The sequence below is a fragment of the Solea solea genome, chromosome 16 (assembly GCF_958295425.1).
Source record: "Solea solea chromosome 16, fSolSol10.1, whole genome shotgun sequence".
Classification (NCBI taxonomy): domain Eukaryota; kingdom Metazoa; phylum Chordata; class Actinopteri; order Pleuronectiformes; family Soleidae; genus Solea; species Solea solea.
The window spans coordinates 14,593,881-14,619,670 of record NC_081149.1 but is presented as its reverse complement, the minus strand read 5'-3'; the positions used below and the strand labels follow the sequence as shown (position 1 = coordinate 14,619,670).

The 25,790-nt window shown below is 40.2% G+C and overlaps 1 protein-coding gene across 1 annotated transcript in view; it reads right to left on the bottom strand.

Annotated features, from left to right (window-relative positions):
- The window catches only part of LOC131475147 (ras-related protein Rab-26-like), a 35,695-nt gene that overhangs the window by 5,881 nt on the left and 4,024 nt on the right, over nt 1–25,790 (bottom strand). Inside the window, exons 3-5 of the mRNA XM_058653029.1 lie at nt 14,373–14,414; nt 11,724–11,790; nt 5,865–5,917 (exon numbers count right to left, since the gene is read on the bottom strand). Of these exons, the coding sequence (XP_058509012.1) occupies nt 5,865–5,917; nt 11,724–11,790; nt 14,373–14,414 (162 nt within the window). The remainder of the gene's footprint in view (nt 1–5,864; nt 5,918–11,723; nt 11,791–14,372; nt 14,415–25,790) is intronic.

Sequence of the window (25,790 nt, the reverse complement as noted above, 5' to 3'; positions counted from 1 at the left end):
TTGGATGCTAGTTGCCATAAAATATAACATTTAATAAAGTGAAAATGCCAAATACACTGCAGGGACTCACTGCCTGCTCAACCGTAGGAGAGGAGACGACAGTGCTATACGGCAGAGAGACTGATGTGACAAAGGCAGAGGCAGATATGTGACAGAGACAGAGACAGAGAGGGAGACAAAAGGCAACGAGATGGAGAGAGACGGGCAATGACAGTGAAAGACAAGACTGTATCAGAGAGGAGGTGAGGTCAAAGTCACGCAGACAGCTGCTGGCAGCTGCACTGTGACTTTGTTGAACTTGTCACTGGCAGGTATGTGAGGACACTTCTGATGTTGTCGTTTGTTGTCACAGAGAGGAAAAAGCAAATATGTGTACAACTCCACAACACAACACTGGAGCCAGTTAAGCTGCCACTGTTTGCTTTTTCTCTTTGTATCTAGCAGGCACATGTCCTTTTTAAACGTACCGCTGTTGAGAATTGTAATAATTGATTGTATCAAGGTTACATTTTGAAACTCCCAAACTGTGGCAGTGTCCATGCGGCCTAGTAATGGCAGCACCTACGGCTTCTGGCAGCAGATCGAAGCATTGCAACACTAAGAGCACTACTGTGAGGCAGTGGTGTCTTGGTTTTTGTTAGGTGTTATTGCATTATCAGTTTCTACACTGTTGGGTATAAAACAAATATGTATTTGCAGCAAACAAACTATGTTGTTGTTTGAAGAGTGAAAAGTTCCCAGAAACATCACATTTACTTAGTGGTCTTCTTTACTTCTTTTTTATTATTTAAAGTGTGGACAAGGAAAGGCAAACCCTTCATCCGGATCTGTGCCACAGGTGCACCCTTGGTAAATTGCTGTGGGAATAATGCACAACTCCTTATATGGACATCCTGTGTGTGTTTATAGGCTGTGTGTTTTAGACTTAAGCCACGATCATGTGTGTTGTGCAGAAGTCACAAAATAGACCGTTTGTAGTTTTGCAAACAAATCCAAAATGATTACACATTTTTTTGAGTACTTTTTGTTCAGGTATGTACATACTTGGTGAAAATTAAAAAAAATATTAATTGAATCTGATTCCCAAAAAACAGGATGTAAGACACTCAGTATTGCACATTCTTATAGCCTCTGTATATATGCAGCCTAACTGCTCTGTGTTCTAAGGGTTAAAGCAAAACAACTATAGCAAATAACACTATAGACGTAACATGACTACACTGGTTTTCACCCGATTTAGGGGTTTAGTTACGCTTTAATGTAGATTTTCTCACAGCACCTCGCAGTCTTTCCACATGATCCCCACTTTCTTCTCTCCGTTGCAGTTGTCAGAGCAGATTTGCTGGAGGGGATGATGCCATTCTCCCCAAACTTTGATCAGAGTAATACAGCAACTGACAGAGTGGAGACATCTGCTCTCAACAGCAGGCAGAGACTGAGCCAACCCAGAGGAGCGAAGAGAGAAAGTAGAGCCTCTCCCCCGAGAGGAAGTTAAGGCTCCATGAGGCAGTTGAGCTAAATGGAGTGACACTGTCTCTGTCTGAAGCCGGAAAACTCGGAGAACTCCTGTCAGACTCAAGGCTGAGAGTTTTCACACATACAGTGCACAGCCAGACCAAAAACTCAGTGTGAATACATCTGATTTAATCGAAACAAAAGAGATTTAGAATACATAAACATGTGTTGATGTCTGCGGAGTCTGCTTTATGCAGATTTTCGCACACACACACGATCTCTTCAATAAGACAGATCAGTGAACAAGCTCTGGTGATAAAAGCTGATTTCTGAGGCCTGACAGAAAAGACAAAAGCTTTTATGTTTATAAAAGAGCAGCTGACGGGTGTGAGACATGTCTGGACGGCTGATGTGCTCTGAGAAGCTGCGCTCAGAGTGAACGTGTGACACTTCCCTCAGCGCTCTCCTCAAATGCGTTTGTGTGCTGTAGATGTTGAACACAAGGGCCAATCCTAATCATTGTGTCTGTTTCAGTCTCTTTGGAGCAACATTGAATAAACCTAAATAAAAATCAACATATAGTTTATTTGCTCAGTGGAAAGTGACATGGTCTGTTGTCATCATTTTCCCATTCACTTGAACGGAAAAAAAAGGACACCATTTTTTTGTTACAATACAGTTGTAGGTTGTACAGTCTTTAGTTTAAAGAGTAAAGTAAACCAATTTATAAACCCAATTTATTTCTGCAAATTAAGAATGTATGAAGATAAAATGGGAACGTTTTTCAATAAATTATTAGGGGGATGATATAGTGTGTGCAAAAGGTCAAACAAGGTGGTTGAATAATCTAAAATGCAATACAAAAACTACTGTGCTATGTTTAATGTAACATAAAACCATGTGGCAGATGTGCAGAAGTTGATGGTATTAACAGACAAAAGCAGACTGTTATTTACACTGACTTGTTTTCTGAGGACATGGTCAAATCAATATTTTTTTTTTAAAGCAAAAACTATGCAGTATTTTTAAACCCGTTAATGACCGATGTGTGTGTCGCTGCTTTTGTGTTCAGTGGGTGTTTGGCTGTTCTTCTATCGGCATTGGACGTAGCTCCATGGCTTGTGTCTGCCGGCTCCATTGAGAACAAATACACATGACCAGGAGAGTGGAGCGTCAGCGGTGAGTTTTTATGACAGAGAAAAGTCGAAAAACCAACCATGACTTGCAATTTACACTTTAGATAATTCTTAAGTATGTGAAGCATCATTGTCATTAGAAGGAGGTTGGATGTTGCATGTTACACAATGAATAGCTGGAAATCAACATGTAATGTTACCCATTCATGGATGTTTTTGCGTATTTTTATTTAGAAAAAACACTAGTTGTGCGTGGGTTCTCTATAGAGCCCAGTGGCATATATCGTATATCATCATATAGATATGATAACAGAGGCAAAATTGAGTTCCACTGAATTTCCCGAAACTTGGTGGGGAGACGTTATAGACCAAGCCGAACAAAAAACTCGACTCAACAGGAAGTCGGCCATTTGAGAGTGATGATCATCACATAAACTCTCAATAACTCTCACGTCACGAAAAAAAAAAAAAAACAAGTCCTGTGTAGAGTTAAAGAAATGACACTTTTATCTTCATACCACTTATCCATACCCACATGGAAGCAGCTGATATTCGCTATGCGGAACGTCTCTCTGCACCAGATGACAGACAACACTGACAGTGTTAATGCTTCACGTGCCTGAAATGTTTCCGATCGCCGGAGGAAACGGCAACGCACTGCAGTGAAGTCTGAGGGCAGACGATGAGAGGATGATTAACCCCCCTCTCATTTCTCTGTCTCCGTCAGAGTGGCATTCATCACCATTAGCGTTCATTAACATGAGTTAGTGCTCGTTATAGCAGCTGTGTGTTAGGAGGCATCCGCAGCTCGCCACTGGCATATCCCCTCTCACTGTAATAGACATTGACTTAATGTGGGAGCGGTGGAGGGATGTGGAGGAGGAGGAGAAGAAGGATGAATTTGACTGTGCCTGGTTAAATTTCACCTCATTCACCCCAAATAATACACTTTAATTCGTTCAGTGGTCTAAGGTGCAAGACCACGATGCTTTATTTTCAATGGAACAGCTATTGCTGCTTATTGTGGTATCATGTCTTACACCTAACAACATCCCCGAGGTTGAATCCGTTAATTTAGATGTTGGAAATGGTGCACAGTCGTTTCTCCATAATAAAATGTTTCTCCAGAATAAAACGTGAATTTATATAGTTATATTTATATTGGCTCAGTGTAAGATTCCTGTTAGTAGTTACATTCCCTGTGCTTTCTCCTGCAGTGACATGTAAAACATTTATTTTGAGTGGGTGATACAGAGCAGTGTCGTCCTCAGGCCAGAACACAAACTGTTTTCATGAGGGACAAAATAAACTTAACAATAAAACTATACTATGGGTCATAACAGATATGATAGTGTTTAGCGTTCGATACGACCCCATTTGGATACTGCATGCTGAGATGTAATGTGTTTGTACTGCCTTGTATCGCTGTTGTAACATGGCAGTGAAAGGTCAAACACAAAGACACAAGGACACAAACATGTGCAGGTATAGCCAGGATGTTTCAACTTAGGTGAACTTGCTATAAAAATGGAGGGGTTAACACCATTCCCATTACCAGTGGATGAGAAAACAACAACAAAACCTACACAATGGAATGATTTTGAGGTGCTAATATGCCATAAAAGTAAGATGTAATAAAAAAAGGCCCAAGTTTTAAAGAGTAAGTTTCTCTTTGTGGGTAACTGCTGTGCAAAATGAATGCATGCAATTGTATCTTGCATTGGAAAATGATGATCACATCATTCTAAGAGATGACAAAGAAAATGGTGTTTGCACAAATGCTAAACCTTATAAAAACCCTTGTTGCGTTGCAGACCCAGGAGTGAACGCCAATGACACATATTTCCACTGCTCAAACGGCTGTTGTTTTGCTTGTGTTTGTTAGTGGGAGTGTGGCATTGGTGTTGTTGCAGTTTTGGGCTGAGGTTGAGGCTTTTTTATGAGAGTGCGTGAAGCACTGGACCATGACGAGATATACGACAAGCTAAACTGTCCTGTGTAGCAACTCCAGCTCATTACTGACAGGGTAGGGAACTTTTTTTTGAGATGACTGACAGTTTGTTACCCTCTTCTGCTGCTGCCTGCCCAAAAACATTCTGTACATGTCCTTCCTTTGCTGCTTGTGCACTCACACACATCCTCCCACATTCCCTCGCTCCCTCCCTCCCTCCCTCTCTCCTAGAGCTGCTGTTCACACCTGGAGCTAAAAAAGCACCTTTCCTGCTTTAATGATCTCTCCGGGTAGATGGGCATGTCATATATCTCTGGCAGAAAGTGGTGATGAATCGCCTCTCCTCCCCTTTACAGCCCCTTCACTGCTCCGGAAGAGACATTTTATCTGATGATCGACGGCAATTAAAGCAGTTGAAGATTGCGGGGTAGACTTTCTGCACAGTAGTTAACAGCTGGTATGATGACACGTGACACCGGCTGACTGTGACCCTCAGTCCATCTGACATCAGTGACACCATGACGAATGGTGATGGAGGAGACATAATCCATTCCAAACTACTAATTATTTCACAAATACAAATACAGGTAAAATGGCGCTACCATCGAGAACTATTGTAACTTAACGCAAAGTTATAGAGGTATACCAAAGTAATATGTGACCCAATAAAACAAACAAATCTATGAAATTGCTTTATTGTCACTATTATTATACGTTTCTGCGAATCCCTCTCTCGTGTTAAGGCTCACTTTAAGAAGCTGTAATCCCAGTCTGTCTACTTATGTAGGTAATGCAATTCTCGGGTCCACTAAATGGTTTCCGCTGCGTGAGTGCTCATGCAATTGTTATCGGTCTCATCCTCAATCATCTAATCTGTTTTCATGGCTTCCGTTGTCAGACTGCATGAAGCACAAACATTTCACAGTCGGAACAGGCTCCGCGCTCCGAGTTGTTCTCTGTGGAAGATGCGGTGTAGGTAGCCACTGCTCAGAGAGAGCAGATTTAATACGAAGGAAAACATGCCCCATCAAACAGAATTTGAAGTTGATAAATGTGAATGGATATGGTTCTTTGAGAAAACAACGAGCAGAGATTATGACTGGTTGTTTGCCAGCCTTTCTTTGGAGACCTTTTGATGTATCAGCCTTTAGTCGTACAGAACTGACCTGATGGACCAATGTCCAGTTTGTTTAAACAGCTCATTACAAATTGCAATGTATGTTCCTGGAAAGTATGTGAAAGGAGTAATGAAATGAAACTATGTTGAGTTCAGTCCAAAAATCATGCAAAGAAATCAGCTGTTGAGTTTTAAAACAACCTACCTGTATGTTGTCAAAGGATCTTTTGTTGGTGACATCGTACAAAAGAAGGAGAGCTGGAGGACACAGAGAAAAGTACAACATTTTAAAATGTCTATTATTCAATGTTTTAAATCACTTTCAGATCAAATTCACTTTGCTCTGAGCACAGGGATTAATAAATTGAGTCCTTGGCCTGACAGTGTGTCACATTTTGGAAGAACTCAGACAGCCTTAGGGTGCAAAACCATGTAATTAATGTAAAATAATATTTAAAGCACATATATAACTACTAGAACTCTAATGCTTAACCTGGTGAAGAAATAGACAAACTTACAGCATTAGTGAGATTTTAAGGAAATTGTCTGTATAAAAAGAGCATTGCAGGTATTATAGTGTCCAGCTCCAGGAGGAATGAGCATGAACCAGACAGACAGCTGTGCATTAAAAGTAAGCTCTGCTGTACTAGTCCTGCAGATGTTTCAGGACAAGCTTCTCCCTCTTGTGCTGTCTGTTATCATAAAGTGACTGAAGTCAGGACACATGAAACTCGACTCTGCTGCAAGTCAGAAACAGTTTTTCTGTGCAGACTCAAACGTATCTTTGTAAGACACATTTTTTGTGTGTAAAATGTGTAGATGGCCCATTTTCTTTTTGGCACTGGAAACATCAGAGTCCAAAGTTTCATGACACACAAGATTTACTGGCAAATGGTGCGGTGAAATTGAGGGTTGGATGACAAGGCGGGCAGAGATTGATTGATTTCAGGATGGCGAAAGACATAATGTGAAATGGGAAGAATAAAAGAGAAGGAGCTAAACTGGTGACACACTTACAAGTGAAGGTGAAAACAAGGAAAAGCTGGAAGGCAAAAGATAAAAACCCACCAGAGATGGAAGTACATAATAAAATGATGATTGGAACCTGCAATTTACTTTCCCTCTGCATTCTTTCTTGATTAGGCTTCTTGCTTTTTACAGTTTTCTTTTCCTCACTGTGGTTTTATCACTGCACGCACACAGAATCTGAAACCAGAATAAACATCCTGAAATGTTTACACAAAATTTGCCTGAAAATATCTCTTCCTCTCCTAGAGCCTCCTCTACCTCACAGTCACTCATTCTCTCACTGGATGCACCTGTTCTCATTCGCCCCCCCACACAGAATTTATGGAGAGGACACTTGGCCTCATTTATCACTCCCAAATCCCCACCTGCGCATTACAGACGAGTGTGTTTATAATACTGTATGTACAAGAGTCATGAAAGGTCATGAAAGCAGTGCTGTCAAGCTTCTTTATTGCACCATAGCGTCATTGTCGGTCGTGGATATATCAATCTTTCTGTATATAAATACAACAATAATAAACCATAAACTATTATAAAGTAACTGACAGCCGGTCCGAGGAGTAGTATTAGATTTGTGTGAGATTAGATTTTTATTAAGTGAATCCTGTTGCCACAGCTAGTTCACCTGTCAGGGGGCACAGATCAATAATCATCTTCAATGTAAATCACAATGTAATTATTCTACTTTTGATTTTTATATGTTTCTACACCCATAACCAACTTCTTAGTGGCCCAACCGCTGGTTCCACTAGATAACTAGAGAAACACTTTTCACTGTCCCTCAAAGATTCCTACAGTAGTTTGATAGGTTTGAAAGCAGATAGTTCTTTTATACTCTATACTTAAAGGCACTGTGAGATGTCCGTGGGTCGTATATGAAATTTGTTTATCTTATTTCAAAGATAAACAAATGCTTAAAATTATGCACCCTTTTGATTTCATGCACTTTGGGTTGCACGTGAGATGAAAAAAAAAATACTTACAGCTAATATTGTGCACTTTTTTTTAACGCAATTTGAGGTGTGCGAAGGACAGGTATGACCAAAACAATTTTATTACTAGTTCTTTTCATTTTTAATGCACTTTTTGATTTTTTTTTTTACTGGCTGCAGAAAACGTCTGGCCCAGTTAGAAAATGTGGCCCAACTGAGTTTGTAATTGAACAGTCCTGTTCTACACCAATTAAAGACTGTAACGGGAAGGGAGGATGGAAAATAAAAGAAAATGGCCGACCAGTTTTTCCTCACCAGAGCAGGAAGTAGAGGGAGGAGGGAACTAATAAATCAGTCACACCTGAGAGCTGAGGAGTGAGAGGGAACAAACAAAAGAGAGAGGAGAAGGAGTGCGGACAAAGGAAGTAATAGAAGTACTTTGAGCAACTAAGAAAAGTAAAATGATAGACAGTTTAGTGTGGAACAAAAACATGAGAGGAATAAGCTGATCCCTGGAGCAGGAGACCCTGATGATCTTTTAAAACCTGCTTGGTTGGAAGACACCTACTCGTGGCAGATAAGTTCAACATTTCTGGAACTCCCCTGGCTTCCAACCTCAAGCTACAGATCACCCCCCCTCTTCCCTCTTCTCTCTTGTCTCTCTCTCTCCCTCACACACACACACAACCTGTAATCAATTCATATCCCTCTGAATGAAACTGAGCTGTGGCCTTGGTTGTATGTTAATGTTGTGTTGGCATCTTTTGTAGCATAGAAATAAGCTAACTGGGTAACCTCTCTGAATTATGAATATTTAAAATGATAAAAATGGACAAGAGAGGCTTCAATGCTACAGAAATGGCATTTGACATTTATTCAACCTCAAGTTAAAAGGTTCAAGCGACAAATTTGTTGGATTTTTCTTTCTTCTTTAGCTGGTTTTGTGGATTTTTGAGATGAAAAGTTTGAAAAGGTAGATTTCCTGCAATGTTTGAATGTTTTTGCAAACTGCTTTGAATGCTATAGTATTTTGTTTGATGTGATGTATAATCTCTATTGTTGTAATCTGCGGGAAAATTCACATTTATGCCCATTTAATCGGATATAAATATAAAACAGCCATCTTTTGTCTCTCTTGACATAGAAGCTCCGGATGATCAAACCCCTGCTGTCACTTATGTTGCAAACAATGCATTTGGTGCTCATTTACAGACTTATTTCCCCTCTCCAAATCAACTTCAGACAGAGACATGCAATGTTATTGATAAGCGTGTGTCATTCCCTCCCTTTGACAATGTACAGTCAGTTAATCAGTCCCTCGCTTGGGAAACTGAGGCTATGCAGTCTCCACCTGATCCAGGGGGCAATGGCCTCGCAACTTCGTCTCCTCTTTCAATATCTCAGTCTCCGTGTGAACTTCCCCAAGCGATACCTACTCCTGCCTGAGACTTAGGTCAGCTGGAAGAACAAACAAAGATGGGCTGGAACAGAATGTATACAGAAATTAAAGAACAAAGTCTAAACTTCAAAGAACTGATGGTCTGAAGTCAGAATTCCTCACAGAAACAATTGAAAGATCTTTTGGATAAAATAAATATGAACCATCGCCAACTTTATACAATGATAGCATCTATGGAAATAGAAATTCAAAACGATTGGGGAAGAGTGCTGAAAAACGTGCTGAGGTTCACTTTATGGTTGAAGAACTGGAAATTCAACAGCAACTTAAATGCTTTCACACAGAGACTCAGGAAAGTATCAAAAGCAGTTGAAGTAAGAAATGATGTTCTTGGAAAACTGACCACAAACATGGAAAAAGTAGAAAACAAAAGTAAAGAGCAGAAAATGGTAGAAGCCAAATCTGCTCCATCCTACTCAAGCAATGTGACTTGTAAAGATAAGCCTTGTACAGTAGTGACAACCCCAGCTTTGGTAAAAAGTGATCATATCGGGTTGATCTTTACAACCTATGGAGGATCTAATGATGACCCTGACCCCCTAAATTATATTTCCAAATGCCATGACCATCCTTGGAAACAATTCATATCTTTACATTTTCATCCTTGCATTAGAGTATAGAGTTAGCATTTTGATGGTATCTTGTTTAAAATACACAAAGTGAATATTAAAGCTTTAAAAGAACATGTTTTCACAGTCAAGTGTTTTTTTTACATTTTATTCTCATGGCGACACCATTAATGGACCAATGCTTTTAATCTTTGACATAAAGAGACTTGAAAGTATTAGAAAGAGAATGATAGACAAGTGTGCAAACAGCAGGAAGGTTCAAATATAAAAAGAATGAAAGTGGGGGAAAGCACAGAGGCTGAGTCTTCAGACCTCAGAGTCTCACTGACAGACTGTTTCCGAAACAAGTGTTTGTCAGACAGTGAATCACAGTCGGCCACATTTATGTAAAGGCTTTTCAAAATTCCTCAGTGACATGAGGATGTCAAGCTTTCATTCTCCTTACACAGACACACAAAAGGAAGGGGAATGTTCAAATCTCATGTTGAATATTTTCTTTTCAGTTTTACCGGAGACTCTTTGGGATTTATTTCTCCCCAAAGCTCTTATACAAGAGAAGATCATCAGCATTGAGACAGTCACATCTCTGATAGAGCTGCAACTGATGATTATTTTCATAGTAGATTAATCTTTTGATTATTTTCCAACAAAGTGATTAGTTCTTTGGTCCATAAACTGTTTCCCGAACCTCGAAATGATGATGTTTTCGAAAGTCTTGTTTTGCCCACAAACCAAAATTATTAATTTTCCTGATTTCTTTGTTATATGGAGCAAAGAAAGCAGAAAACATTCACATTTAATAAGTGTGTGCGTCATTCATGTAACTCATTTGTGTGGTAGAAGTGACTGAAAGTCCAGACACACAGACGTATAAGGCTATACCCCTGTTTTTTTAGGCGTCGTGCCTGAATCTGACTCTGCTGAATGTCCTCCAAGGTCCCGTAACTTCAGGAAACAGACGCATATAAATCCTGGTGTAATCTTGCAAACTGATTGGCAAACCATGACGTGTATAATGAGGATTGTACTGACACGCGGATCATTTTCGTTCAATAAATCATGCATGTGATGGGTCACAGACACACACACACACACACACACACACACACACACACACACACACGCCCACCCACACAAAACCCGAGTCCTGCGCAATTTGCATAAAACTTTCCAGACTGCAAAAAGAGATTAGAAGTCAAACCGGGTCATGCATTGTCCCTTCACATGAGATGACAACATGACAAACGCACAACACTGTGTGAATATCAATGCCCCCCCCCCAAAAAAAAGGAAGAACAAAAAAAAGAAGAAAAGAAGAGCCACTGGCAATATGATCATCATGAGAACAGTGAATATACTCTGGGGTGCACAAGATCGAGTAAACATCATCACAAGCCTTCGCACTGTGCAGTGTGTGTGTTCTACTCGGCTGTTTCATAACCATAAACTTACCTGGCGGAACAAATATAAAAGACCAATATCCAGACTATAATATGTTTTTACATTGCTGAAGGTTTTGTGCATCATAAGCCTTCTACACTCTCCATAAAGCACATCTGCTTTGATTGCTTAGTTAGAGCTTTATAAATAAAGTTGCATAGCTAATAATGGAGAAAAAAATAGATCTATACACACACACACACCCATCAGTGACGACTGACTACAGATCATACAAGGGTGCTTTGAATCCCCAATGTGTTCTCCTTCCATCTCACAAGAAGAGCTGTAAAAGAGACAATCTCATCTACACTTTGACATTTTAACGCCGCTGTAAATTAAACCTGCAATAACATGTTTATTGGAATGTTCATTGTAGATTCCCTAAATCTCTCTTCTTCTACAACTCTGGGAACGCCGAAGACTGCAATGGCTGCACAGAGGTAATAAACACATTATAAATGGCTGACGCACACTTAAACAGTGCATTATGATAAAGAAAACACCCCAGAATGACGCTTAGCATGCGCTACAGTGAGGCCATGTTGTCGTATAATCCATGACCTGAAGGGTCACACCTTAAAATAATTCAAAAAACTTAATTTGGAGTGCATTCTGTCTAAGTGCGAGTATCTCACCATGGGCATCTCTGTAGTAGGCATGAGTGACACTGCGGAACCGCTCCTGTCCAGCTGTGTCCCAGATCTGCAGATATTAATAAAAAAAAAAGATGAATCACTTAATAGAGAGACGTTCCTATCTGTCTACAAAGTCTTCTGTTTGTGCCGCCAGTCTTCTGCAACTCATTATAAAGCCATCGCCATTTAACGATTTAATACTTATGCGATACGTCATCATTTTGAAATATGGGAAATGAGACTGACGGGAGTATCGAACGATCCGGTGTCTTGCAAAGTTCAGTGCTTGAAGCAGCATCTTTTAGTAAAATGGATGCAGCACCGTGAGCTATCAATCCAACACTAACACTATTATTAGGGCTAAAGACTTTGCTTATGTCTATAACTCACTGACAAGGAGAAACGATAGCGCTTAATCCTGAGACACGCTGCTCTGATGAATGTCCACAGCCTTTTTTACGACCGAGCGGTTTAGCTCCAGCCAATCAGAAGACATGAAGTAACAAACCATAGAGCACACACAATGTGCTCAAATGTTCCTTCTTTCACGCTATTTGGACATTTTTGATGCAAATACATGACCATCTAGAGCAAGTGACTGAGTGACAAGATAAACAACTGCTGCAGTTTACGTGCACTATCACGAAATCGGTTGCTGAATACAGACTATCGCCATCTGCTGGCATTTTTGTGGCAGGGTCATGGTTTGCGCACAGCCAACCATCGAGGTTTATATGTCTTATTGTTATTTACTTGTGCAATATAAGTCCAATATTCACTCTACTTATAGCTCTATTTTGGTTTCTACTTACTCTCAATGGAACGATCAGACGGTAGTATCAACTCTACGTATAATTTGAACAATTGGAAATGTAATAATATGAAATACTGGAGCTTTATGGACACAGCTAATGCTGCATGAATGGAATGAATGTAATAATTAATTATATGTTATATACCTGCACCAGGCAACAGAGCTTTTTATTACAATTTGGCTAAAAAAATTCCAAACCAGCGTATGCTCTCTTTGTTCTTTCTCTGTGAGATGTCAGTTTTCATGCCGCTCTGCCTCCTGACTGCCCTCTGGCACAACCAGTCCCCAGAATCCAAGTGGCATTAGTGAGGAATGGTCATTGAAAGAGGGGAAAAAAAAAGACAGAAAGAAAAGTAACTGCATGCGAGTTTGTGTGCTACAGGGTGCTCTGCGGTCTGACTCTAATCCAATTATCCCAAAATGAACACATCACAGGGCAATTCTGCCATTCTCCATCACCCACTAATTAAGATAATTAGGAATGATTCACAATTATCACTCATAATTACTTGCTGTGTTTGACACAAATATCAAACATACTATGCTGACAATGACAGTGTGACCACCAGTTCTGAATGCCATTTATTCATTCATTCATTCATTGTCTACTGCTTTATTCTCGGTGTGAGGGTCGCAGGTCACTGGAGCCAATCCCAGCTGACACAGGGTGAAAGGTGGGGTTACACCGTGGACAGGTCGCCAGTTCAGCGCAGGGCAAACAATCATACGCTCTCACTAAAGTGTGTAAGTCTAATAGAAAGTATACATGGAGATGGAGGAAGACCAATTGTGTCTCAGTGGCTTTTTGTGACCAGATCATTGATTTTCCACTAGCTAAAGAAAGAAGAAGAAACAAAAAACAAGCATGCTGGGGCCCCAAGGGACAGAGCACACACCACAGAGAAAGCACAGACGTTAAAGGAAATGCAACCAAAAACACACATAGGACGAGAGTTCAGTGGGTCTTAAACAGCAACATTATTTAAACTATTTACCTTCTGTACCAAGCTGACTTAATACTTTGGATTTCATTTATTTTATTCCAGGAAAAAAAGTAATAATTTGTATCCAAATAATGTTTTAGCTTTCAGAGTAACGTTGTGGCTGCTGGGTGAGACCAGGATTCATCTTAACAGTTCACTCTCCTGGTTCAATTCGCTTCAATAATTTATAGACTAGTTCTGTTGTCTGTAGTGTTTAAAATACAAGATTCTTAATAGCTAAATAGCTGCATTCCAGATCAGAAAACAGCCTCATCTATTGTCACATCTACACATTCTTTGTTTATGCAAAAAAGGCTTGTTGCTCACGACATCCTGGAGCGATTCCCACACAGCATTTCTTGTTGACTGTGTTTTTCCTTTTAGCACGGGGTTTAGTATTTCTTGCATTCTTGGATTTGTAGAATTGTGTTTGGCCTTTATGATCACCATAAAATCTCAGAGCACTTAGGCAAGATTGCAAGATTATAGCAGATCCACGGCATTCTCCGTGGTCTGAATATGAACGTTTACCATTGGGGACAAAGGATGAGGATCTCATCCTTTGTCGTACATAGCACTCAGCTGCTCAACCAACCCTGATTCATTGCTCCATACACTTATTTTTCTATTTATGACGCCTTAGTTGACATCTTTAAAAGGTACTTCTTTGTACCTTTAAAAATGTCTTTGATATATGCCATGTCCCCACGTCTGGTTGTGGATGTGCTTTGATAAACTTGTGCAAGGAAAATTCCCCAAGGGGCCATAAAGGTTATAAATATAGAAATTGGAAATTCATATTTTCACATGAGTTGTTTTTAAATGACTGTTGGAATAAAATAATAGTCTTACCTGGAGCTTCACCTTGACTCCATCAATGTTCAGGACCTTATTCTGGAAATGAAAAGACACAGATATTATGGACATTCTATATAAAACAACCACAGGCCACACTATTCTCTCTTCACCTCACTTTGGCCCCTTTGGATGAAGCCTGGCTTGAGGTTTAACCCACTATGCTCTCTGTGCCTCCCTTTCATAGTAAATAGTAACTGATGACCCGAGAGAACAAAAGGTTAATCAACCTGCCATCAAGTTAACTTCAGTTCAAAGGATGACTGGGCTTGCTTTAATTAAAAAAGGGGAGTCCTTCACCCTATTGATCCCACATCATTCATGTTCCACAGCGGGGGGGGGGGGGGGGGGGGCAGTGCTTCCTTTCTTTGTGAATGCATTTAGAATCGAAACTTTTTTTAATTCATCTGCATGTCATTTTCTTTATTAATTGGTTTATCATTTTGGGCCATCTGGGACATAGTAAAACAATAAATAACATATTTTCTGCATACTACTACACCTGCACTTCTTTTAATTTTCTTTCACATCAGTATTTCAGTACATTTATTGCACCGCTTGCATTTTCTATGAGCCAGTGACTGATGTTCTTCGGTGACCCACATACTGACGGTGTAAGAAAATACTTATATATTTATATAAACCTTTTTATTCTTTAAAGCACTGTATCAATGAGACTCGGCCCCACAGCATACAATGCAGATATGAGGAGTCATTTTGTCTTTCAAGAAAAAGAAAGCAATAGAGACTTTGACCCTGACATGTCTTGTCAAGTACGAAGGCAACAGCATGCTCTATATGCATAAAGTGCTTCATAGGCCGCAGGTTGAGGTAGATCGGGCCATCTCCAGTGTGCAGCATGGAGAGGTGATGGTGGCTGTCCAGACCAGTCATGCTGACCTGGGCTGGGGAGCAGTGCAGCCATTCTGGTTCTGACACAGCAGAAGACCATGGTGGTGGACAAAGTCACTGGGCTGGAGCAGGAGCTTGGACGACATGGGATGCTACCACTAACCGGCACATCACCTGGGCAGAGCAGAACGCCACAATCTAGATTCAGCTTCCTGTTAAAGGGCAACCTACGACCCTCTCTCTTGCTCTCAGAACCTCACACAGTGGTATGGTGCATCAAGGCAAGCCTCCAGGACATACTGTCGGGGTCTACGGTGGCTCTGACCCAGGGACGCAGGATGATTAACCAGGTGGCGCCATGATCAAAGCCGGCCGAGATCCTGGAGAGATGTAGGGTAACAGCAAGCCGCACAAAGGCAACAGCAAATCGTGCCCTAGCATGATTCGTAAAGCCCGGCATCAACTGTCTGCTCCAGAAGAGGATCAGACAATTTTATTTATTGTAACAGATTCCAAACAAAATATCAAATTTAAAAGGAGAGGAATGAGAAAAGCTGTCGAGACCAGGAGCATTTCACAACTCAATAATATTAATAGCAATTCTCATCATCAGTATTGGTTTCATGTCATCCAGGGCGTGACACGCGCCATTGCCACCTGGGATTGGTTGCAGCTCCAGTATGTTCGCACCTGGCAAAGAGTGGTGGATGTTGTCAGACCTCAGGAAACAGCTGGTCTTCCCAAGAGAGAGTGTGACAATTGTTCTCCAGCCAGACATTGTCATCATGTGGTCTGTGTAACCCTGATCATCATACATGAGCAGGAAACCTCTTCTCCACCGCGGATCACAAGTAATCTAACATACCATTCAGGTGCTCAGCAATCCTGTTGCTAGACAGACACATTGCCTTTCCAGATATTTAACAAATCCAAGAAGGATTACTTCTTCTGCTGTCACGGAAACAGTCAAAGCCCCTCCCTAAATTTCACCCTCTCCGTGCTGTTCCTTAAAGCCACTGCTGACCTTCCAAATCTCCCGTTGCAGAGGTAAAACAGATACCACTATCTACTCCCCACAGAGCACTTAAAAAAGTAGATACAGCTTATGTTGATGTGTGTGGTTGATTTACCTCGTTGCGAGTCCCAAAAGGAAGAAACTCATACATATTCACATTGTGCTCCAAGCTAGTGTGATGGATATCAGACTTTTCTTTAAAAACAGACTTCTGACCTGTTATTGTTTGTTGTCACTAAAAACAACCCAATATGTGCTCGGAGGCTTCATGAATATTTAGTGGCCTAGAAAATAAGAGGCTCATGATCGCACCGCAGAGAGGATTTTGGGTGATTATTTAAGGTCGATTGCACCAATAGTTATATGTTGAACATTCTTGAAAATTCCTCCGACAGAACACCACAGCTCAGAGAGAGTGGCTGGTGAATAAGAAGGTTAATGGAGTAAAGGCACTCGCACTTCCTGTAACACTTTTACTTTCAAAAACTTTCTTCCACCTCCAATACCTTTCAAGCCAACACAGCTCTGCTCTACTTAGAATTTACATACAATTTACAGAGAGGTGGCTGAGAATCTTGTGCCACTTTCAGGTCAGTTTATTCCCCTGAGCTGTAGTAAACTCCCTCCTAACAAAACACCTTCAAATGCATTTGGTACATGAGTGAGAAGGTGCAGTCGGTACAAAAGCACTTTTTAGAGATCATAAATCGCAAATGCATGAGGAGTTTGCAGAGAAAATGTCGACCATCCATCAATTCCATTCAATTTTATTTGCATAGCGCTGATTCCTAACATAAATGATCTCAAGGCACTTTACATGGTAAGGTCAAGTCCTGACAATTGTTACAGAGAAATCAAACAGGAACACAATGAGCACGCACTTGGCAACAGTGGGGAGAAAAAAACTCCCTTTTAGGAAGAATAAATCTCTGACAGACTCTGAGTGTACGGCCATCTGCTTTGTAGATGTCACTGGGTGAGAGTTGAGCTGAATGAATTAAAAATATCGATGATTATTATGTGGATGCGATTTTTTTTGACAGATGGTGGAAGTGGCATACTGCCATGAAACGAGTTTAGAAGACAAAGCGATGGGAATTGTGTATAGTGATCTCTTCATCTCAGGTACATCTCAGGTACATCTCAGGTCCTTTTTGTTCTGAGGCTGGAAAAACAAATGTTTTAAAGCGGAGACGATAAACACCACAACAAAGAGCAGGGAAAAACAATGACAAAGCAGGAATCTACTCTGCAGTCAACCCAACTCTCAGCTGTCAAATTTTCCAAGACATGCTGACACAGACAAACGCACACACACAGCACCAACAATTTATAAGACAATATTTGTAAGGAAAATGGTTGTAAATTTAGAAAAAAAGGTGTATATGAAAAAAATTACACCATCAATTATACATAACCCCCGAATACAAAATGTCCAAAATTATAACCTCATGGATCTCAATATTGCACTTTCCCTACTGTCGTCAAAATACATCAATATTTGACATCCTGGAGCTTCTTTACTAATTGACCTGTTGAACTTAACTCCTTAGTTCTTTATGTATTCTGTATTCTGTACACACAACAGAGCAGGCTTGGGGGCAAGCGACCGGCTGGAATGCCAATAAAATGTCTTAAAATTTCATGAAACTCTCCAGCTTCTCGACCCAGCTGGACACACAGTCACACAAACGCACACATGTGTACACACATACACAGTAAAGCATGACCATGCAATTTATCTCGGCAATTCTCCTCTACTTATTTTGCTCACAGCATCATCACAGACTTCTCCCAAAAAAAGAAATATCTGCCAGTGCATGTGCAGCTAAGATTTCTTTCCTCAAGTGCTGAGAAACATTCCTGAAAAGATGCACCACTTTCTCAAAATTATAAAGGTGAGGTCATTCACGGTGGTCTATGGTCTCTATGCTACAATAAGTGTAAAATACAGGAGACACTAATCTAATACAAAGCTAGTAGACCCGTGTGCACAGAATTGTAAACACTAAGGAACAGTTCATTCATCAGTGGACTGACTCTGCAGACTCTCTGTCTGCAGAGTCAGTCCACTGATGTTCAACTGTGAGCTAGGAGCTCTGCTCAGGCAACAAGGGAATCCATTACTGGACAGACTCCACTCTGATCACTACATGTGGGTGTTTATTGAGCTTCATTTTGTGTTCCTGCATCGACTTCAAATGTTCACTTAAAAAGGTACCCAGGGGAGTTCTTGACCACTAGTAGCTGGTGTTGGTTGGTGTGCAAAGAGACCTACGTGTGTGCACATGTGAATTGCAGCCCTGACAATATATTTTTTGACAATTGCACTGTGTGGTTACGTTGCAGCAGGACATGCTGCAGTGCACTGTAAAAGGGCAAGGGCAATTTTAACCCTCTTATGACCATCTAGAATCTAGATAATGAGGCTGCCTGGATTTCTATTGATTTTATGGCTGTAGAATTGTCAAAAAATGTTCAATGAGTGAGTGCTTCTGCCCCTTTCTGTTCGGTTTTCCAAGATAACTTTCACTTGTCTGCCAGTTATTCAACCATTTGGGAATAAGCTGGTGTCAAAAAACGTGTGACGCGCCGGTGAATCTAGTCTGCGGTTGTTCCGCCGAAGTCCTGAGGGCTACTGTAATGACAAGTATATGGGCACACAGCTCTATTTCTCGGCTTATCCATCCGTCTTCTACTGCTTTATCCTCCACATGAGGGTCGTATGGGGTGCTGTGCCAATCTCAGCTCACAATTTTCTAGATATCTCAAAGGGTCTAGGAGTTACGGTAATGAGAAGTACGCATGCCAAATCCTGTCAGCGGTCGACAGCACAGTCACAGAGGGGTTAAACGTGTGAATGTTCTGTAGATTTCAGGGAGTTTAAACATGGCTTTGCTAATGCAACAGAGGCAGAGTAATAGCATTAACATCAAGAAAAATAACCAAACGTTACACACTGCAGCTTTAACTTACTTCAAATTTGACACACACTATCAGGTTCAGGCTTCCGTAGGTCTAAAATCATTGATATTTTTTCTATCCACCTATTATTCTTCTCATGTACAGTCATATTAACAATTTAAAGCTTTTTTGCTTTATGCCTTTTTCCATCTCTGTATCTCCATCAAGCTTCATCTCATCAATGCTCCCATATTCCGACAGTTCGCTCACCTACTTCCTTCATGTCACGGTAAAATATTCATGACGCTCGGCGGGGGTTCTTCTCTTTCTAGCTCCCTGTGACATTAGGGCAGCAGGTGGCAAAGCTGCTTCTTGTTAATTACCATAGTCTGGTTCATTACAAAAACATCTCCCTATTGGCAGAAATGAACACGCGCACACACACACACACATACACTGACCTGGATTAATAGTCACTGAAGCGTACATGAGTACATTTTTTAATTTTGTAAGGGCTGGGTCTTGTAAGTCAATAAAGTAAAAACAACCTGCCCCTAATTATAACAACACCGGGCTCAACAGGACAATTAGTGACAATCAAAATGGCATAGTTCACACTCACATACACAAGCATAGAGATTTTGCACGGCTAACTCATCCTCAATTCAATTCATTTATCCGAGCACAGAAAAAAACCTGCATCACCGCCACATGCTGACATGATTATGCTTGGCACTTTAATTGCACCCACTCAGAGGCGGCAGGTGGGCTGACAGGGAGGAGAGTGGATAATGGAGAGATCAGTCATCCTCTCACTTACTATAAAAACAACATAAAAGCTGGAAAACGAGTGACAGACAGTTGCAGGAAGAACAAGAAGGGTGAGGAGATGGACTTGTCAGGGACATCCACAAAGGCAGCTTGATTTTTTTTGAGGATAATCGTAATATTACACTCCAGACTCACCTCTCTTATTAATTACTTGCTCTCTAAAATTGTGCATAGCAGACATTACAGACTCCTATAATTCTTCCTAAAATCAAGTGGAATACCTGAATGTTTCAGTACGTGACTATGTTAAGTTCCAAAATATTTGAGATGTGAATGCACTCTTGCCTTTGCAGCAGGAAGACCCGAGTTAGTGACCTGGTCAGAACATGGAGTTTGCATGCTCTCCACGTGTGTGTGGGGGTTTTCTCCAGGTTCTCTGGTTTGCTCCCACAGTCCAAAAACATACAGATTTGGGGATTAGGCAAATTTGACACACGTTAAATGTGACCGTAGGAGTGAATGTGTGGCCCTGTGATGGACTGGCGACCTCTCCAGGGTGTACCCCGCCTTTCGCCTTATGTCAGCTGGGACAGATGGATGTAAATGCATATTATGCCAAATGCAACAGATTTTGCCTTTGGTATATAATATAATCATTCTTTCATTCTGATCACCTTTTAATGATGTCGTCCGCTTCATGAAGCTGCTGCTATCTTTTACACATGGAAATGCCATAAATGATAAACTTTACAGGCAACAGAAATGCTAGAATGCTTTTACTTTGAAATGGGATGTGTTGTGTTTGTGACACATGTGACGGATAAAGGCACCAGCTGTAGTGAGGTGTTTAATCGTGCTCTTTAGTAGCGAGTGGAGAGAGAGTGAGGGATGGGCGAGTTGGTTAGTTGGAGTCACACTTATAAAAAAAACAAAACTAATCGTAACTTAAAAAGAGACAAAATGACTTTAGTAAAATGACAGAGAGGATGTGTCACTTAATCAGTAAGTGACCCAAAACCCAAATGTCAACAAACCAGGTGTTTGATTGATGACCTCACCATGCAGTGTTTTATACCATAGATGGATTCAAATAAACAGCGACATAAGGTATTCTGCCTATGGCTGTCAGGCATCTCCTGTTTGCACAAATTCAGGAATGCTCATGAGTCATGAGAGGAAGTCAGACACCACCAGACAAATCTCCACGAGCGTCCTTCATCTTGTCAAAGCCACAAGGCTGATTGCTTTGTTTCTGTCATTGGTCTAATTTGACACCTGCTGATCAACAATGGCCGTTATTGAAAAAGCTGCACAAGCAACGGTGGCTTTTTCAAAGAAGGAAAAATTCCCTATCGCTGGGTCTTTAACAATACTGACACGAAATCAAGATGGAAAGTATGCCAAGTACATCCAGTTCACATTTCTAACTGTGAGCAGAAATGATGTGATGACTAAGATCCCCTTGTATGAGCATGAGTCACGCTCTCAAAAACATGCAACAAGTGTAACCCTGTGTTCCATCAGACAGACACATAAATCTCAAGATGAACAAAATGTAGCAAAAATATACAATAGAATTATGTTTTTTATACTGAAAACAGGAAATGCAGAAAATGGTAAAAACCTCAAAAAGTTTTGTCCAGATAAAAGACAAAAACTAACTGTTAAAAGTGACCAACAGCAAATGTTTGGCGGTGTGTAATGTACATATTAAGACACATTCTTATTCAAGGATTATCCTATAACATATCCTATAAAACGTAGACAGAGATGCATAAGAAGAACTGTGAGCCCAAATCTCTTGTGGTGCATTAACAGCTGCCACATCTGTCGATCAGTGTTATCAGTGTGTGACTTTGTCTATATTTACTATGCACACACGTGCGTGTGTGTGTGTGTGCGTTTATTTCACCAACAACATTTAAATGTGTGACAGAATGGAGCAGTGGGGGAAAATCACACCAGTATCTCACTTTATGATTTAACAACTGTGGGACAGACAGCCATCCCCACATCAATAATCTAATGACGAAGAGATTAATCTTATATAAAAAGACCTTCAATTTTTAATGTCCTCACCTCGCCTTGGAAATACACACAGTTCTTGAGCTGTGACCAATTCCTTCTGAACTTTACCACAGATGTACTATCTCTCTCTCTTACGTCACCAACATTACATTTTCTCTCTTCGTCGTTCTCATTTCATCTGAGCGACTCAACAGGCTCGGCTCACTTCAGATCCTTGGCTAACATTTCCAGACCATTTATAGCCACTAATCTGTTATCAGTGCTATTGACCACATGATGAGAGTCTTCCAGACCGGGCACTGAACACATTTTACCAGTGGTTGACCGAACCACACAAGACACTAACCTTATGACGGAGTGCATGTCTAATTGGGATGATTTGTTCAGCATTACGGGGGTCAAAGGTCAGGAAGGAAATCTACAAGTACAGCTTCAATTTTAGGTGTAAAAACATCAACAGTCTCAGAGCAGTATGGAGACACAACAGCATACAACATGGACATTTGTTGCCTTTCTTTTAGGTTTTACAAGGATATTGTGCCAAAAATGTTCATACATTTCAAGGATTGATTTTTAAGCTAATCCTTAGAACACAGAGCATCCAGGCTGCTTTTTCAAAGACTATATTAAAACATATTTTTACCGAAGCTATGAAAATGTGCAATATAGAGTGTCTTATATCGGCCCACCACTGCATTTACATCAACTGAAGAGACTGAAGGATTGCTTTTCTCCACAGAGTCATGAACTGAAGAGACAAGGAAAGGTTGTTTTTCCACTACATCTAAAACAAGAGGAAGGTTGTTAGAGTAACATTGATAATTGGATTCCCTCTGAACATCCTTGCTTTGACCCCGGTGATGGAGCAAAAGCTCATTTTCACCAACTTCCTGATATATATGGGATCTTAAAGGTTAGAATAAATGTTTGTCTTCAGGCTAGAACATTTAAATGAACAAATCACACATTATTTTCAGTAAGAATATGCCAAATAGCACACTGTGGAGGAAAAGTACAAAGAAAATGTATAGATAATCTATGCATTCAATTAAAGTACGTATTATTGACAATGGGCTATACGTGTTTAGACTTAGACAGCCTTGCTGACATCAAATATTATCAGAGTTTAGTGACAGATTGGAAGATTTGCTCTAGCCTTAAATGCCACATTGTTACTAGCAATTGTTGGAACCAATTTGGACGAGGCATTCAGCACCAAGGACAGCTCCAACTGCACAGCTTTTTGTCAACCTGTGAAAGATTTAGATGTGACACAGCTGTCATGGCAGATACCATTTGTTTAGTTTTTTTTCTTCTCCCACTTGAGAAGAAAAGGCGTCTGTTGTAAGCCTAGAGCAGAAGCAATTCTAATCCCAAAGGAGTAAATTTTGTTTTTGTCAAAAACAAATACCACTATCAAAACTCCAACTCCAAAACAAATGATTTTTTTCAGCCCTGATTTTTCTTTAGAGCCACAGAACTCTACTGATGGCCACAAACTATTCAAAACAGACAATGAGTCACACTATCACACTGTGGCATATATTTGTTAATTGTACCTGCTTTGAAAGGCTTCTTTTGTGTCGGTCTCCCTCACACACATCAGATGTCCTTGGGTTGTAACTACTGACTACAGCACCACATGTGTATCTACCCAGAGCTGGAAACAGTCACAAACAAAAGCTCAGCTTATCTTAGTTTAATTATACATATAATTATTAATTACATTTGCTAAAAACCACAGCTCCCGTCTTAATTATCTGAGACACATCAAAGGATTAAATTACACTTTCATCGTTGTGACAATTAGAAAAATCATTTATTGTAAATGTGTCTTTTGGACTACAGCCGCATAACAAAATAAAATATAAATATGTCTTTATTGTGCCACTGTGGGGTACTTTTGTTCATACCCGGTGTTGCTCCTCATATTTTAATTCATTTAATGACTAAATACTGAATTCAATTCAATAGCTATCTGCAGCTGTGTGTTTTTGTCTGTAGAACCAGACCTTGAGAAAAGGATCGAGTATGCGAATCCTCAGTCTCAGATAAGGTTCTGATTCCTCCTGTGAAAGAGGCAACGTCTGTCTTTCAAAGATACGACAAAAACCTAACAACGCACTCCTTGTATCCGGAAGAAGTGCAAGTGGAATAAGGTAATCAGATGAGATAGAGACAGAGAGAAAGTAGGTAAGCACCATTCGAGTGACGTGTGATTCTGGCGTTCTGTTTCTATGCATCTTGAGATCTACACTAAACAAGTTACAAGATAAAATACCACATCAGGACAATTTCCCCTTCACAGCAATTGTCACACAGCTGAAGCCTTTTACGTTCTGCCTGTGACCTCCTGACTGAAGTAACACGTCGACTCTTTTCAAGCTTTCATGCTGCGGGGACTTTATGGGCAACACAATCAAACACAGAGACAAGCTCTTGCACTCCGGTCAGCCTCAGCCACCTGCCCATCTGTTAAGACCTGGATTACCATGGCAACATATGACCTGGACATGCTGCATCACAGCTGGCCAAAGCATTCTCTATTCTCTGATTTTCTAAATTCAGCTTTAGAAAATCTATGAGTAAAATCCTTCATGGTGAAACTACTTTGTTCTGTTGAAATACCTCAGTACAACCAAGTATATTTCATCAAATGAGAACTAATCTACGATTATGAGACTATACGGTAGACAACAGAAGTTTACTCATACTGCTGATTCAGGAAGCTTTCAGGATAAAACGAGATATAATTAACTTCCTTTGGGTACCACAGGGATCTATCTTGGGTCCACTGCTATTTACATTATACATATACATATACATAACGCAATCAATACTTCAATTTGCTTTTTTTGTTTTGCTGATGATACTATTTTTTATTCCCTAGGCTCTACTTGAGCTCAGGCCCTGTAATGTAAATGCTTAATAAGAGACTAGCTTTAAAATATTAAATGACACGTATATAGCTCTTGCTGAGTCACTCAAACCTGTTTTAAACAAAGTGTCTTGTTCCAACTGTAAAACAAGTGGGCTGTCAACCTTCATGTCCATCCCTTCACTATGGAGATATTCTGTATTCTCATGCTGCCCCATCAATACTTGCACACTGTCTGTCATAAACCACTACACTTAATCACAAATGTCAAAAACTGTTTCATATTCATCACTGTTCTCTTTATCACAGACAAGAGAAAGGGCATCTCATAATAATCTCTCAAAAACTGAGTCCCACATTTACCTCAAAAATATCATTTAATGTCTATTTACCTTCAAAAATTAACAGTTAATAGTATAATTGTGTTATCTTTTCTGGAAAAGGAATAACTAACTAACCCAAACATTAACCTATAGCCCTAACCCTTGAAATAAGAATGACATTGCTGTTTTCTATTCATGTTTATTACCTGTCAGAGTAAGATGTAAAATATAATAAAAGAACGTCTAGATCTACTTTACATTTTTGAATTAATATGATTGGAGTAGTCTGTCTATTTAAAATCTGTCTGCTTTCTTCTAGGGAGTTTTATAATTAAATCCAATGCTAGTTATGTTTCCCTATTGTGACTTCCTGTATTTTTGAGCCTAACAAGATACCAGTGCGGCTCTGTAATCCTGCTGAGGCTTAAACAAGATGAGAGCACAATAAACAAGATGAAGAAGAAAACATAGAATGACACTGCTTTGAAGAGGGAAGCGGATCAAATCCCCATACAGGCGTGCACTGCATTTCTTTCCCACCAAATAAAGAGGATCAAAACTGTCTTTTCTAAAAATAACAATCCTCTCTGCCTCTGTGTGTATCCTCCATGGAAAGACAAACAACAAGGTCCTTCGTGGTTTCC